The sequence below is a fragment of the Dama dama genome, chromosome 25 (genome assembly GCF_033118175.1).
Source record: "Dama dama isolate Ldn47 chromosome 25, ASM3311817v1, whole genome shotgun sequence".
NCBI classification, from domain to species: Eukaryota; Metazoa; Chordata; class Mammalia; order Artiodactyla; family Cervidae; genus Dama; species Dama dama.
The window spans coordinates 46,263,958-46,278,960 of NC_083705.1; the positions used below are offsets into that span (position 1 = coordinate 46,263,958).

The window sequence follows — 15,003 nt, forward strand, 5'->3', positions numbered from 1 at the left end:
CTTGTTATTTCCCCCATAGAATTGGTCTCACCCCATCTCCCCACCTCTTCCCACTTAGTTGCTACATTTCAGTGGCCTCACCCAACTGTTCAGCCTCAGCTCCTCACCAAGCTATGATAACATGTCTAAGACACCCAACGTGGGCAGTAAGATGCCCTCAGCCTCCAGGATACCCCCTGCCCATGATACTCCACCATCAGCTGAAAATTGACATTACCAAGACCAAATCCACTGTGCTTCCCACAAAACTGTTTCTAGTCACATATTCATTTACTCAAGGAGCACATGTGAGCCACCTCCTCTGGGTAAGTCCTTGCTAGGAGCTGGGTAGTTAAGACTGGTTGTATTTCTCAACCAACCCTGGTGTTTCCCCCAGTATCACAGGCAAGAATACCAAAATCATCTTGGACTCTTTTCTGCCTTTCACTCTATATAACCAACCTGATACCAAGATATAGTTTCCCTCCACTGAAATGCCTTTCCCTACTAGCCCCTTTCAGGAATTCCCAGTGTCCTGGTTCTGCTCCCCCCACACATGGAAGGCTACCATGCCTTCCACGTAACTGGCCTCACCAATTCCAGTCTTCCCTCCTACCTTCATGTGGCTCTCAGATTTATTCTGCTAAATAATGCTTTTGTCAAGTGTCTCTTCCACTTAAGAGTTTATTAACAATCCACAGTTTTCTGAAGTGAGTTCTGTGGGACACTGATCACAGGAGAGGTTCATTGTTAACTGGTTCTATTAGAAAATAAGGTTGGGAAACACTTTAAACTCCATCTCCCTCCTGGGGAGACACAGGGCACATTAGCCTATTAAAGGTACTGATAAGTCCTGCAGTAAAGAATTTGATCTGGTATTCCTCAAAATTGTTTAACCACTAAACTGATTTTTTTTTTTTTTTTGGTGTATCAATTATTGATAACAGACTTCAGCAGTTTCTCTTCTTTGGATCAAGTTCAAACACCTTGGCCTATCTTTTCAAGGCATTCCAAGTCAGGGCTCACATATTTATATACCTTTAGTTCCTACCATCCCTCAACGTGAGACTGGATCCTTCACAAAATGTGATAACGGAATGTTCATCAACACCGACCACTACTAAGACCCACATCTTGGAATCTTCTTTAAAGGAAAAGTTATTGATCTTATAAACATGTGTTTGATTGAGCTATAATTCTTTAGAATAAAATGGAAAGACACCCAGACTTACATGTAGTCTTCTCTATTTTCCAAACTCTTTAAAGCGTAGTTAATAAGAAAATCTAGCTAGAAGAGATTATAACTTCAAAATTCCTTCTTCTCTAGGAATTTATCTTTTAAAATCCCCAGCAGTCAATCATTTAGTCTGCTTTTGAACACTTCTCTTGGTCAGGAATTCATTACCTTTTGAGGCAATACATTCCGTTACCAGATACCTCTGGCAAATACATGTAAATCCATGGCTGATTCATATCAATGTATGACAAAACCCACTGGGAAAAAAAAATAATAATAATAAAAATTAAAAAAGAAAAAAATAAAATAAAATAAAATAAAAAAAAAAAAAAAAAAAAAGAAGCTCTTTCTTGTGTTTGGATGAAATCTGCCTCTTGAAACTCTTTGATAAATGCCCATAGGTTTGAATTCAATGGTCAGTGTTGTGTGAGGAGGGATATGCCAGCGGCAGTGTGGATAACTCTGCTCTTCCGTTTATCCAGGAAAGTAAACGCGGCGGCGCAAAGGCAGCTGGGCCGCCTGTGGCATACAAGTTCCGTCTTCTTCCACCCTCTGATCCACGAATACGCAGAGAAGCTTTCAGCACTTCTTCCTGAGCCTCTGAAGGTCTGATGCTCATAACTCAAAGGGACAGGATCTGCTGATCCCAGGGAAGCCGGACGGGGAAATGAGAGTGTGGGCGGGGAACCTGGTCTGTGCACTGAACATTTAAAGTGAGTGAACATTAACTGAACATTAAAGTGAGTGCACTAGTAGCCATGCCTGAGCACTCAAGGAGAAGAAAGAAATCGATGAATTGCTGCTAAAACCAGTTGACAGTCACTTCATCAGCTCCAAGTGGCTGCCTCTCCTTGATCATTCTCCTTACCATATCTTTGCAGACATCGCTTAAGGGGTGCCCCAGCCTTCCTGACACTGTCCTCTGTGTTACTCAGGAAGTTTTCATCTCTTGGCTCCACAGTCCCTCTGCCAAGTCATTGGCATTTCTTTTTTAACAAAGAGTGAAGCCATTTTTTTTAGAAAATTAATATACCATTAAATTCATTTGGTCTGAGATGCACTTTGATATTTTTGCTAAATGGGATATTTTTCTGCATCTGAAGATTGAATTTTTTTAACTGGATTGAGAAGTTAAAATGTTGGCCAAAATTTGCATTTCGGGATTCAGTGAGTTAATATCTACATAAAACAGTGCACCGAACCTGGTGTCAGCTATGATTATTATTTTACCATATTATCTAAATACCCTATTTCCTATACGATCTACAAGAGATGAAGAAATCTGAAATAGCTGTAACCTAAGTTCAGGGAAGGACTCCAAACTCTTGGTTACCTCAGTCAGGAACCCCAACATTGGATCCAGCAAATTTGGATGGTGTTGTGTGCTTGTGCATGCTCAGTTGTGTCCAACTTTTTGCGACCTTGTGGACTGTAGCCCACCAGGCTCCTCTGTCCAAGGAATTTTCCAGGCAAGAATATTGGAATGGGTTGCCATTTCCTACTCCAGGGGATCTTCCCAACCCAGGGATCGAACTGTGTCTCTTCCATCTCCTGCACTGGCAGACAGATTCTTTACCAACTGCACCACCTGAAAAGCCCCTTAGATGGTGCTGCTGCTGCCAAGTCGCTTTAGTCGTGTCTGATTCTGTGCGACCCCATAGACGGCAGCCCACCAGGCTCCGCCGTCAGGGGGATTCTCCAGGCAAAAATACTGGAGTGGGTTGCCATTGCCTTCTCCATAGGTGGTGCTATCTAGCCTTAAAGTTCATTTGATGGGTCCTACTCTAAAACCTAAAATCGGGTTAGGAAGGATCCAGTGCCCTTCAGGGCTCCCCTTTCCTTCAGTCGGGATGAGCTGCATGTTTTGTTTGTTTGCTCCCTTTTTTTTTTAACATTCACAAACACTGAACAGACAGGCTGGGATATCCTCTGGCCCCTCTGGGGGCCTCTGGGCCAAGCCTTCAGAGTCAAGCAGGATGATTCAGTTTCAAGAGCCAAGAGACCAAGTTCTCAGATTCCCTTGACTGCTAACCACTGTACATCTCAGCAAGCCTCTCCATTTTAGCACTTCGAAGAGCATCAAGTAATTCTAATGGAAGCCTGAAATGTTTCACAATTTGGACAATCCCTTAGCCATTGTTGTATTTCTAATGCTCAGCAGCTGCTCAATGAACAGCTTTAGAATCAATAATTAAATGATGGGATTCCATGGGGTCACAAAGAGTTGGACACGACTGAGTGACTGAACTGACTGGTATGAAGGGAACTCTTCATAATAATCAGAGGCTGGGATACACTCTTTCATAATTTCAAATGAATTGAATAATCTGTGTCTCATGACCACATGTATTTTTTTCCTCCAGGTCATTTTCTTAGTGAACAGTGGTTCAGAAGCCAATGACCTAGCCATGCTGATGGCCAGAGCACACTCAAACAGCACAGACATCATTTCTTTCAGGTAATCACATCTTGGAATATTCATTTTAACACTAACTCACCCCAATATTAAATGTTAATCTCTAAAATATAGCCTAGAGCAGGAGAGAAACTTACACAGGGGTGTTTTTCTAATTTCAGGTTTTAGGGTAAGATCCATAAAATGAATTTTATGACTGGATAGCACCATAAAAATTGACCTGATCCAAGTAGGGGTCCCTGACTGGGGTAACTAATAAAGAGTTTGGAGGCCTAGTTATGTCATAGATTCTGTATGGAATTAAAAAGAAGGCTATAAGACAGCTTTTTAACTTTGAAGATATGATATAGAAACTAACACAACATTGTTAATCAACTATGTGCTGTGTGCTAAGTCACTTGTGTTGTGTCTGACTTTTTGCAATCCAATGGACTGTAGCCCACCAGGCTCCTCTGTCCATGGGATTTCCCAGGCAAGAATACTGGAGTGGGCTGCCATGCCTTTCTCCAGGGGATCTTCCTGACCCAGGGATCAGACACACGTCTCTTATGTCTCTTGCATTGGCAGGTGTGTTCTTTACTACTATCACCACCCCATATGCTCCAATACAAAATACAAATTTAAAAAAAAACTAGATTAAAAGTAAAAAGACATGGTGTTGACTGCACCCTATGCCAGATAGTGAAAGACTGGTCTGCACCCCCAGAAGCTTTGCCATGTGACACTGGACTCACTTTCATCCCTGCTTATGATAAGAAGCCGTATACTTATTTCACAGTGCCAGTTGTACCATTTTTCACCTTTTTTTCTAAATTCAGAGTTCAGTTCAATTCAGTTGCTCAGTCATGTCCGACTCTTTGCAACCCCATAGACTGCAGCATGCCAGGCTTTTCCTGCCTTCAATCTTTCCCAGTATCCAGGTCTTTTCCAATGAGTCAGATCTTCCCATCAAGTGGCCAAAGTACTGGAGTTTCAGCTTCAACGTCAGTCCTTCCAATGAATATCCAGGACTGATCTCCTTTAGGATGGACTGGTTGGATCTCCTTGCAGTCCGAGGGACTCTCAAGAGTCTTCTCCAGCACCACAATTGAAAAGCATCAATTCTTCAGTACCCTAGCTAACCCTGTATCTTTCTGCTCCTTTGGATGACTTTTTAGAATCAATAATTTAATATGTTAATTATAATTATTTCTTTGGTGGTGCTGCATCTTTGCTGCCATGCAGGTTTTTCCCTAGTTGTTGTTAACAGGGGCTACTCTCTAGTTGTGGTATGTGGGCTTCTCATTGCAGTGGCTTCTTTTGCTGAGAAGCACGGGCTCTAGGGCATAAGGTCTTGATAGTTGCGGCTCCTGGGCTCTAGAGCACAGGCTCCACAGTTGAGGCACACAAACTTTGTTGCTCCGCAGCATGTGGGATCTTCCTGGATTAGGGATTAAACCCATGTCTCCTGCATTGGCAGGCTGATTCTTTACCACTGAGCCACCAGAGAAGTCCCAACATTAATTAGAAACATTTGGTGGCTTTCTTAGTATTAAAAATGATATTAAAAAACTAACAATTTTGTTTGCATGTGCCTCCATTGGATAATTTTACACAGGATGTTTACACAGACTCATAATAATGTTTATGTAAAAGATAGGCATGACATAGTAAAAGTGGGTGGAGTGAAGAAATAGTCCCATTCTCCCACTACTGTGGCCATGACTTCTGTCTAAATCCAAGAGAAAATTTGATTTCTAGAAGATTTGATTACCAAGGGACATCTAATATTACACATTTCAGATAAAACGTGCATGCAGGGACTACAGGCATGAACATTTGCTATCAAAGAAATACAGCGATAAAGAATTGTGATTTTTTTATACCTAAATAAACATTCTAGATTATGTTCAGCTCCGTTCACTTCAGTCGCTCAGCTGTGTCCGACTCTTTGCCACCCCATGAACTGCAGCACACCAGGCCTTCCTGTCCATCACCAGCTCCTGGAGCCTACCCAAACTCATGTCCGTTGAGTCAGTGATGTCATCCAACCGTCTCATCCTCTGTCATCCCCTTCTCCTCCTGCTCTCAATCTTTCCCAGCATCAGGGTCTTTTTCAAATGTGTCAGCTCTTCACATCAGGTGGCCAAAGTATTGGAGTGTCAACTTCAACATCAGTCCTTCCAATGAACACCCAGGACTGATCTCCTTTAGGATGGACTGGTTGGATCTCCTTGCAGTCCAAGGGACTCTCGAGAGTCTTTTCCAACACCACAGTTCAAAAGCATCAATTCTTCAGTGCTCAGCTTTCTTTATTTATAGTCCAACTCTCACATCCATACACGACCACTGGAAAAACCATAGCCTTGACTAGATGGACCTTTGTTGGCAAAGTAATGTCTCTGCTTTTTAATATGCTGTCTAGGTTGGTCATAACTTTCCTTCCAAGGAGTAAGCGTCTTTTAATTTCATGACTGCAGTCACCATCTGCAGTGATTCTGGAGCCCAAAAAATAAAGTCAGCCACTGTTTCCGCTGTTTCTCCATCTATTTGCCATGAAGTGATGGGACTGGATGCCATGATCTTAGTTTTCTGAATGTTGAGTTTTAAGCCAACCTTTCCACTCTCTTCTTTCACTTTCATCAAGAGGCTCTTTAGTTCTTCTTCACTTTTGCCATAAGGGTGGTGTCATCTGCATATCTGAGGTTATTGATATTTCTCCCAGCAATGTTGATTCCAGCTTGTGCTTCCTCCAGCCCAGCATTTCTCATGATGTACACTGCATATAAGTTAAATAAGCAGGGTAACAATATACAGCCTTAATGTACTGCTTTTCCTATTTGGAACCAGTCTGTTGTCCCATGTCCAATTCTAACTGTTGCTTCCTGATCTGCATATAGGTTTCTCAAGAGGCAGGTCAGGTGGTCTGGTATTCCCATCTCTTGAAGAATTTTCCACAGTTTATTGTGATCCACACAGTCAAAGGCTTTGTCATAATCAATAAAGCAGAAATAGATGTTTTTCTGGAACTCTGTTGCTTTTTTGATGATCCAGCAGATGTTGGCAATTTGATCTCTGGTTCCTCTGTCTTTTCTAAAACCAGCTTGAACATCTAGAATATGTATGTCCAGATAAATAGTGATCTATTCAGAGCAGTCTTGGTCCTACTAGGGTTCAATACATGTTTGTGTTTCTGCTTTCAGGATATACAACCATTCCTTCAAATAGTCTCAATGGTCCTAAATCCTTTTTGAAGGGTGATTTTGATTTGGGAAGTTGTCCAAACTTATTTGAAACCAAGAGATTAGGATAATTTGTAATAAATATGACTGTTTCAGTTTCCAGAAATAAAGCCCGTGTTTCTTCTATGCTGACTAGGATGGCTTATGGGGCACTTGAAGACAAGTCCCCAAAAATGTCAAGCGACAGCCACATCACAGGAACAGATACTCAGATTATCAAAGAGACTACTTTGCAGACTCGTTGAATATATAATTTCTGGTATGTTGATAAAAGACGAGTCTCATTGCTTAGAGGAATGGAGTAGGCCAGGTCTAAGATCAGAGCTCTCAGCCAGATGGCTCCCAAAATTCCTTTCACAATTCAAATCTGTGATGCTAGTAGAAAAAATAAAGAGGTAAATTCATTTGACACAGGTTTAGATGATTTCTTTGAGATCATTGAGGTTGTAGGTTAATGGTGTTCTTTTTCTTCTCCATAGCTTTCATGGATTTTCTTTTTTGTGCCACCCAGTGTTCCACAAGCCAGTGATCAAATGAAAGCACACTTAACCCAGTCCTCCCACTCTTTTCTGTCTGCAGAGGAGCCTACCATGGATGCAGTCCTTACACACTTGGCTTGACAAATGTAGGCATCTATAAGATGGACCTCCCTCATGGGATGGGCTGCCGACCAGTAAGTTCTAAGATTTTTGCCATATTCCTCTAAAGACTCCTAGGTGTATGGAATCATTGATCAGATTTTTCCAGTCATTAGGACTAAAAACTAATAGGAAGCCTGTGATTAATCAAGGCCTCAATTTGACTTAACCAAATGAAAGATCATTTAAAGGAGACATTTCTTAGAAAGACCTTCAGAGTCTGAGTAATACTTAACATTAGAGATGTTTTTACATTTTGTTTTGTTTTTAAGTAAAATCTAATCAATTACAAATAAATGCATTGAAATAAGTTCCCAGAGCCTTGAATGCATATAATTTCCATATACTCATCCTTCTCACCTTCTGTTCTCACCCACTGTACCCGGCTTTTCAGCATCAGAATCAGATACCTAATTATTCTCATTTTTTCAGATGCCCTTACCCACCAGACTCTTGAGCCAATTGTTTCCAGGCAGACACAGAAATCAGTTTCCTTTGTAGAGTGTCCTCATAACTGATTTCCAAGAAAAAAATTATCTCTTCAAAGCAGAATATCAAGTTTTTGTCCTAAGTGGGAGAAGAGTAAGGAAGGAATCTTGGTATAAAGTTAAGAAGCCCTCTTGCCTTGATTGGTACCATATGTTGCCCCAAATTGACTGTCTTGTGTTCATGCCTTGCCAAACCCCCTCTTTTGTCATTTGCAGACAATGTGCCCAGACATTTTCCGTGGCCCTTGGGGAGGAAGCCACTGCCGAGACTCTCCAGTGCAAACAATTAGGAAATGCAGCTGTGCACCAGGTCCCACTGAGCCGGGAGGGAGGCATGTGGGGGAAGGTCCGGAGGGGAGGGAATGAGGAGAAAGGCAAATGGGAAAACGTGGGAAAGGGAAAATTCAAGGCAAATACAACTAGGAAGTCACTCCTCAGTGAGCCAACGCTCCTTATAGCCAATGACCGCAATACCTTCAGAGCATCAGAGCGTCCATTCCCCGTTAGGAAACACATCTCAGCATCTCACACTTATCAGACCTAAGCCAGAAACACACTGTCACCCAGTGCTTCATTAGAGGCGCTCTCTCAGCTCTCCTAGCAATGGTTCTGCTACCAATTTCATAGGAAAACAAGGTTGGGGGGATTATTCACCAGTTCCCAGTGGAGGTCACCAATTCCCAACGGAGGAAAGGGAAAGAACACTTTTAGAAATTTCGAAACTCCAGTCAAGAAGTTCCCCAGCGACTCAGAATACCAGCCAAGAGAGTATTTGTCAAAACAGAAGGCGGTTCCTGAAGGCTGCTGACATGTCCTCAGAAACTGTAAAGACATCCTTACCAGGAAAGCTGTTATTCATCAACTGCATTGTTATTTACATTCTTTACCTCTTCCTCACATGAGGGAGAGGAGGCCTGGAAGCAGCCTGAGTTCTTGATTTGTCAGCAAGCTCCACCCCATGCTTGTCATCACAGGGCAGGACCTGTGCCCTGCTGCTCAGGTCACAGGCGACCTATTTGGGTGGCTGCTTCCAAATAGCGCTGGAGGAAAGCACGAAGTTCTCCTGCCGAGAGATCTTTAATGAAGCAGTGTGAGTCACCGGGCTGAGAAGAAGAAGGTAAATGGAAGCCTTAAAAATCAGCTTTGAAAGTAAGAAATTTCACCATCACCTTAAAATTCAGATGGGAACGTGGTGGAGGTGGGAGGCTGAAAGCATGAACTTCAGAACAAGATGTTATAGTCACAGAACATAAAACCGTGAGGAAGTTTTAAACTTCACTCAAACTCTCCTTCTGAAAGATGAAGCTCCTGTTTCTCATCTGTGAAATGCAGACAGCAATATCTGCCCCCGTGGCCCCTTATTCCAGGCCTTCATGAAACCAAGGAAGAGAACTTTTAGAATTTTTTTTTTAATGGGGATCCTTTTTAAAAAATCTTTGGGCTGTACCACACAGCATGTTGGATCTTAGTTCCCTGACCAGGGATCAAACCCACAGCCCCTGCATTGACAGCATGGAGTCTTAACCACTGGAACACCAAGAAGGTCCCGGAAAGAGGGCTTTTGTAGAGACAGGCAGACAGTAGCAATGCCAAGGGCTACTATGCCTGCACCTCACTGCCATGTGGCATCAAAAACTAAAATCAGTTGGATGAACCTCACAGATGTCCATCCAACTGCAAGCACATCAGCGCAGAGCCTTGGAGGCAGCAGACATGGTCCTTTGCTTCCCTCCTGGCTCAGTGTCCCTCTCTCTTCATCCTCTGCCTCCTCGCTCTTTTCTGCCTTCTCGTCTCTGTCAGGCCAACTTGAAAATACGAGGACCCCAGGGTCATCTCTCTAGTGGTCTCAGGAGGCTAAGTGATAGTGACAGACAAGACATTTCTGGCTCTCGGAACTGTGGTCTTCAGCACATCTGAAGTCAGCTGTTTTCTTCACTCGTATCTTCAAGAGACAAGACTAATACCCTTTCTTCATACAAGAAGTGACATCAGCCTCCTCTAGTGCTATTAGGCTTGAGAAGCATTGGGTCTTTGCTATAAAAAGGCATATTTATATATTTTTGTAAATACATCCCAACATATAAATTACTTGGAGTAGAGAAGTTTCCAGTTCTTAGGTCCTCTTAGAGTTCACTCACTGAACACATAAAGGTCCCAGGTTTGACAGGGGGCATTTTTTTTTCACCTCAGCAGGATGTCATCACTCCCCTCATCAGCCTGGGCAAGAATCCAATATGTGTGTGGTAGAGTTCATTCTCTCCTCCACCCCCTCCTCAGGATGTTTTCTTTCCAAGTGTTCATTCAAGTCCCAGAATGTCAGATATACCTTTCGATGAAAAGCACATCTCAACCCACTGCCCACACAATGTTCCTAACCTCATACTGATCACATCATTTCTCTTTCTCCTTTTGCAACACAAGCTCCCTTTTCCTTAAAAATTGTTCTTTCTTGGCTCCTCACTCTTGCTTAACTCTTTGTGTACCTGCATGCTAAGTCACTTCAGTCATGTCCAACTCTTTTTGACCCCATGGACTGTAGCCCACCAGGCTCCTCTGTCCATGGGATTCTCCAGGTAAGAATACTGGAGTGGGTTGCCATGTCCTCCTCCAGGGGATCTTCCCAACCCAGGGATGGTCCTGCATCTCTTATGTCTCCTGCACTGGGAGGCGGGTTCTTTACTGATAGTGGCACCTGGGAAGCCGAACTCTTTCTATACCACCAGATAAAATGAAAACAGTTCCCTCTTTATGCCATTTCCTGGATAACAACCAGGAGAGCAGTCCCTATCCACCTGCTTGATGTTGTCATGATGACACCACTACACCAGGTCTCTCTCCAGAGTTGGCCTGACCTGGAGTTACAGCAATGAGCCAATGAAGGAAAAATCCAGTGACAACTGATGACTCACATTGCTGAACTTGTGCACGGTGGAGGAAAAATTTATGAAAGGTCTAGCACAGGTTCCCTGGAAAATCCCATGGACGGAGGAGCCTGGTAGGCTGCAGTGCATGGGGTCGCTAAGAGTCAGACACAACTGAGCGACTTCACTTTCACTTTTCACTTTCATGCATTGGAGAAGAAAATGGCAACCCACTCCAGTATTCTTGCCTGGAGAATCCCAGGAACAGGGGAGCCTGGTGGGCTGCCGTCTATGGGGTCGCACAGAGTCGGACACGACTGAAGTGACTTAGCAGCAGCAGCAGCACAGTTTCAAGCAAAATCTTCTTCATGGTTTGTTTTGTCCAAATTTAAGCCATTAGGGTTGATTTTGCTCCACACTTGGATTTCTCAAATGACAAATGGTCTTGCTAAATTCCCAAATTTTATCCTTTGAACATATGTATAATTCATCCTCTAAGGTCATCCTTGGTTGTTTTCTTTTCCTTTCTGAATAAAAATAGAAAATTTCAATCTCCAGGGGCACAGATTCATTTGTCTACTATATCCTGCCCATCAAACAACATAAATGATGCAAATAAGTGTACTTTCTGGTTTTTATATACCTTTCATTAATTCCTTCTTCAAATCCTGAGCCCTCGATTCCAGTTCACCAAAGATCAGGGAACTCTGTTGAGCAAGATTTTTCAAAAATTGCATATAGCCTCAAAGTATGTTTGGGGCCAGGTCATGTTTTTCTCACTCTTTAAGAGCTGAAGTATAAATTATATTTATGCTTCACTTTTGATGATGATAACTGAAGGTTTCTATTCCTTATCTCTAGCCTTCAGGAGACAGGACCACGTCCATGCCTCTAAGCAAGCATCATGATGGTAGATGGTGACTTGCCTCCCTGACTGCTTTCACCAGACACTCCCATCACACTCATATCTCCCTCTGCCTCGCCTCTGCTATTCATGGATATGGGTTTAGATTCAGAGATTATGTGGTGCTATACACCAAATTAAAGGTGTGGATAAAAATTCCGAAGGTTCTCATATGTGGACACACTAGTTCTGGGACATTTGCTATTCCAGAGGAGAATGCTTCCTCTCCCCTAAGACCGTGGATGAAAGTTACATGACTGTAGTGCTTTCTTCTTTAGAATTCTCATCATTCTATAAACATATTTGTTGGTGGTGGTGTTCAGTTACCAAGTCGTGTCCAACCCTTTATGACCCCATGGATAGCAGCATGCCAGGCTCCGCTGTCCTTTACCATCTCCCAGAGTTTGCTCAAATTCATGTCCATCGAGTCGGTGATGCCGTCCAACCATCTCATCCTCTGTCGTCCCCTTTTCTTCCTGCCTTCAATCTTTCTCAGCATCAGGGTCCTTTCCAATGAGTTGGCTGTTTGCATCAGGTGGCCAAAGTATTGGAGTTAGTATATAAACACACTTACTAACCATAAAGACTGAGATACTTTGTAGCTTTAAAACGGTATATCAGATTAAGTGGCAATACAAGGTAAACAGTTATTTCCAAATAAATCAGATCCACAGAGCAATTACATCTGAATTAAATCTACCATGTCGAGAGAATTGGCTTCCTTAGGTGAAACAGCCATCTATCCCAGACTCAATGATGCTCTGGGGTGTTTCTTCCCCAGATGGAAATGACTGAAGTAGTTTGTTTACACCTTTGTGGCTAGGCTAGTCTTGCTGCTCAGAACAAAGCCCAAGTTGTTCTGACAATGTTTCCCTTTCAGAAACCTATATCCCCATATCCTGCTTTACTGTATCTTGAGGGACTCTAGTCAGTTTGCTATCCTGGTTTCTTTTTTCCTACATTTTCCCCCCCTTTCTTCTGGATGCCTTTCTCACATCTTCAAATGCTGTGTTTTGTTTTGTTTTGTTTGTTTGTTTATTGCAGACTGCTGTCAAGCTAAAGACCAATATATTGAACAATTCAAAGATACTCTGAGCACTTCTGTGGCCAAATCAATTGCTGGATTTTTTGCAGAGCCAATTCAAGTAAGTGTGTTAACCTTAAACATTAATTGAACTCAGTTGTAAATTATCAATTTTAACTCATACATTCTAGTGACTTCCAAATTATTTAAGTGATCACTGTTATGTCCCTCTATGTCATTCTCTTCGTCCCCTTGAAAAAAAGAAGGCCCCTGGTTTTCAACTGACCTTTACAAATCCATCTTCTGAACAGAGAGATAGATGAAACTATTGAATTCTTAAATCTGTAAAAATAAAAAACCCCAGCAGTTTTCACTTGCTTATTACCCACACTGTCAGGGTAAGCCATTCTGTAATCTTACTAAATTCCCTTAATCTATTTTTCTCTACTCTCAGGAAAGACTACATTTGCAACCATTTCCCAGAAGGCATGGCATTAAGAGGAATGGCTCTTCTTTTCACCCATAGTTGAAACATTTCTAGAAACTTCCAAAAATTGCTAGTATCACTAATGCTAATATTGATCATGATCTGTCTTCAGATTTTGGTTTGTTTTTTTTCAATACTTTCAAGGCTCTGTGCTGTTATTCCAGGTCTTCTTGGTTTGGTCTTTTGCAGGGGGTGAATGGCATTGTTCAGTACCCGAAGGGGTTTCTAAAGGAAGCCTTCGAGCTGGTGCGCGAGCGGGGAGGCGTGTGCATTGCAGATGAAGTGAGTGGCCACAGAGCAGGTGTGATGGAGCCAGGACAGGAAACGCGTGGGGAGAAACCTCTAAACCCTGCTCTGCAGTCCAGGCAGAAAGCATCTACTTGCAGATTCCAAGATGAGGGTATAAGTTAATGAATCTTTAACTCATTGACTGACTAGTACACTACTAGATTAGAACTTCAATGTCCCAATTGAAGTCTATCAAATAAGTTAACAGGCCTAGGACGTTGCCATTCCTCAACATACTTTTAAAATTCCTATTTGAATTCAGCTTAAACTTAGTTTAACCTCACAACCAAGTTTTCATCTTAACTTTTGCCAAAATAGTATCAGCAGTCTGGCAGCATTCATCTTACCTTAATAATAAAATCTGTTTGGAAATCAGACTTAGGGAAAAAAAAAAGTCCAGCCTCTAAGAAGAGGGCCATAATCACAGATATTTGAAAAGTAGTTCCAGGGACTCCCCTGGCAGTCCAGAAGTTGGGGATCCCACCTCCATTACAGGCTTTGATCCCTTGTCAAGGAGCTAAGATTCCACAGGCCATGTCGTACAGCCAAAAAAAAATTGAATTGGGAAAAAAAAAAGTGAACTGAAGTTCAAGATGGTTCATTTGCCTGTCAAGATCATGTAGTTAGTAGGGACAGAGCCAGAACTCACACCCAGACTCAAAGACCACACTAACCACGAGGCAACCTGCCTTTCAATGGTGTAGAAAGACGAAGGGGGGCAGGAAAGGACGGAACAGAAGAAGATCCTGAGGGCAGAGCCAGCGCTGCACCCAGGGATCTTACATGCCTTCTTAGTTAGCTAACCTTGGCTTTCCCTCCAAAAAATGAGGAATTTGGAATCTACAATAAGGGCTTCCCAACGTGCCACTAGTGGTCAAGAAGCTGCCTGCCAATGCAGGAGACATAAGAGATGCAGGTTCAATCCCTGGGTTGGGAAGATCCCCTGGAGGAGGGCATGGCAACCCACTCCAGTATTCTAACCTGGAGAATTCCATGGACAGAGGAACCTGGGGGGCTACAGTCCATGGGTTTGCAAAGAGTCAGACATGACTGAAATGACTTAGCATGGGGCCATATTGGGCCATTAGTCTCTGCTGGTCTGGCGTGGGCTGGACTTAAATTTGAAGTTTACTGCTTTTAGGCAAGGCATCTGCACACATAGTTCCCATTCCAATTCATAGAGGTGGACCTAGCCTGCTTCTCTCATGGCCATATGCTTCTTATCTCCTACGACATTTGAGTTTATGAACCTTAGAATGAGTCATCTCTGTTCAACTCAAAGAGTCTATAGAACTGGTACTTCCTAGGTGACTCACATGGTTTATGGCCCTACATAATTTCATGTATTGTCCAAGCAATCTGATTTTTTTTTTTACCATTTATTTATGGTACTTAGATGAAATAAAAAATGAAAATAGACAGACAAGTTGGATGGATTTGCCATGAGCTCTTCTTAGGTT

General features: G+C 42.5%; 1 protein-coding gene across 1 annotated transcript in view; it reads left to right on the forward strand.

The window, feature by feature from the left end:
- AGXT2 (alanine--glyoxylate aminotransferase 2) overlaps nt 1–15,003 on the forward strand; it is a 40,927-nt gene that overhangs the window by 9,542 nt on the left and 16,382 nt on the right. The window contains exons 4-9 of the mRNA XM_061129725.1: nt 1,699–1,822; nt 3,580–3,674; nt 7,433–7,526; nt 8,196–8,289; nt 12,789–12,889; nt 13,445–13,537. Coding sequence (XP_060985708.1) covers nt 1,699–1,822; nt 3,580–3,674; nt 7,433–7,526; nt 8,196–8,289; nt 12,789–12,889; nt 13,445–13,537 — 601 coding nt within the window. The remainder of the gene's footprint in view (nt 1–1,698; nt 1,823–3,579; nt 3,675–7,432; nt 7,527–8,195; nt 8,290–12,788; nt 12,890–13,444; nt 13,538–15,003) is intronic.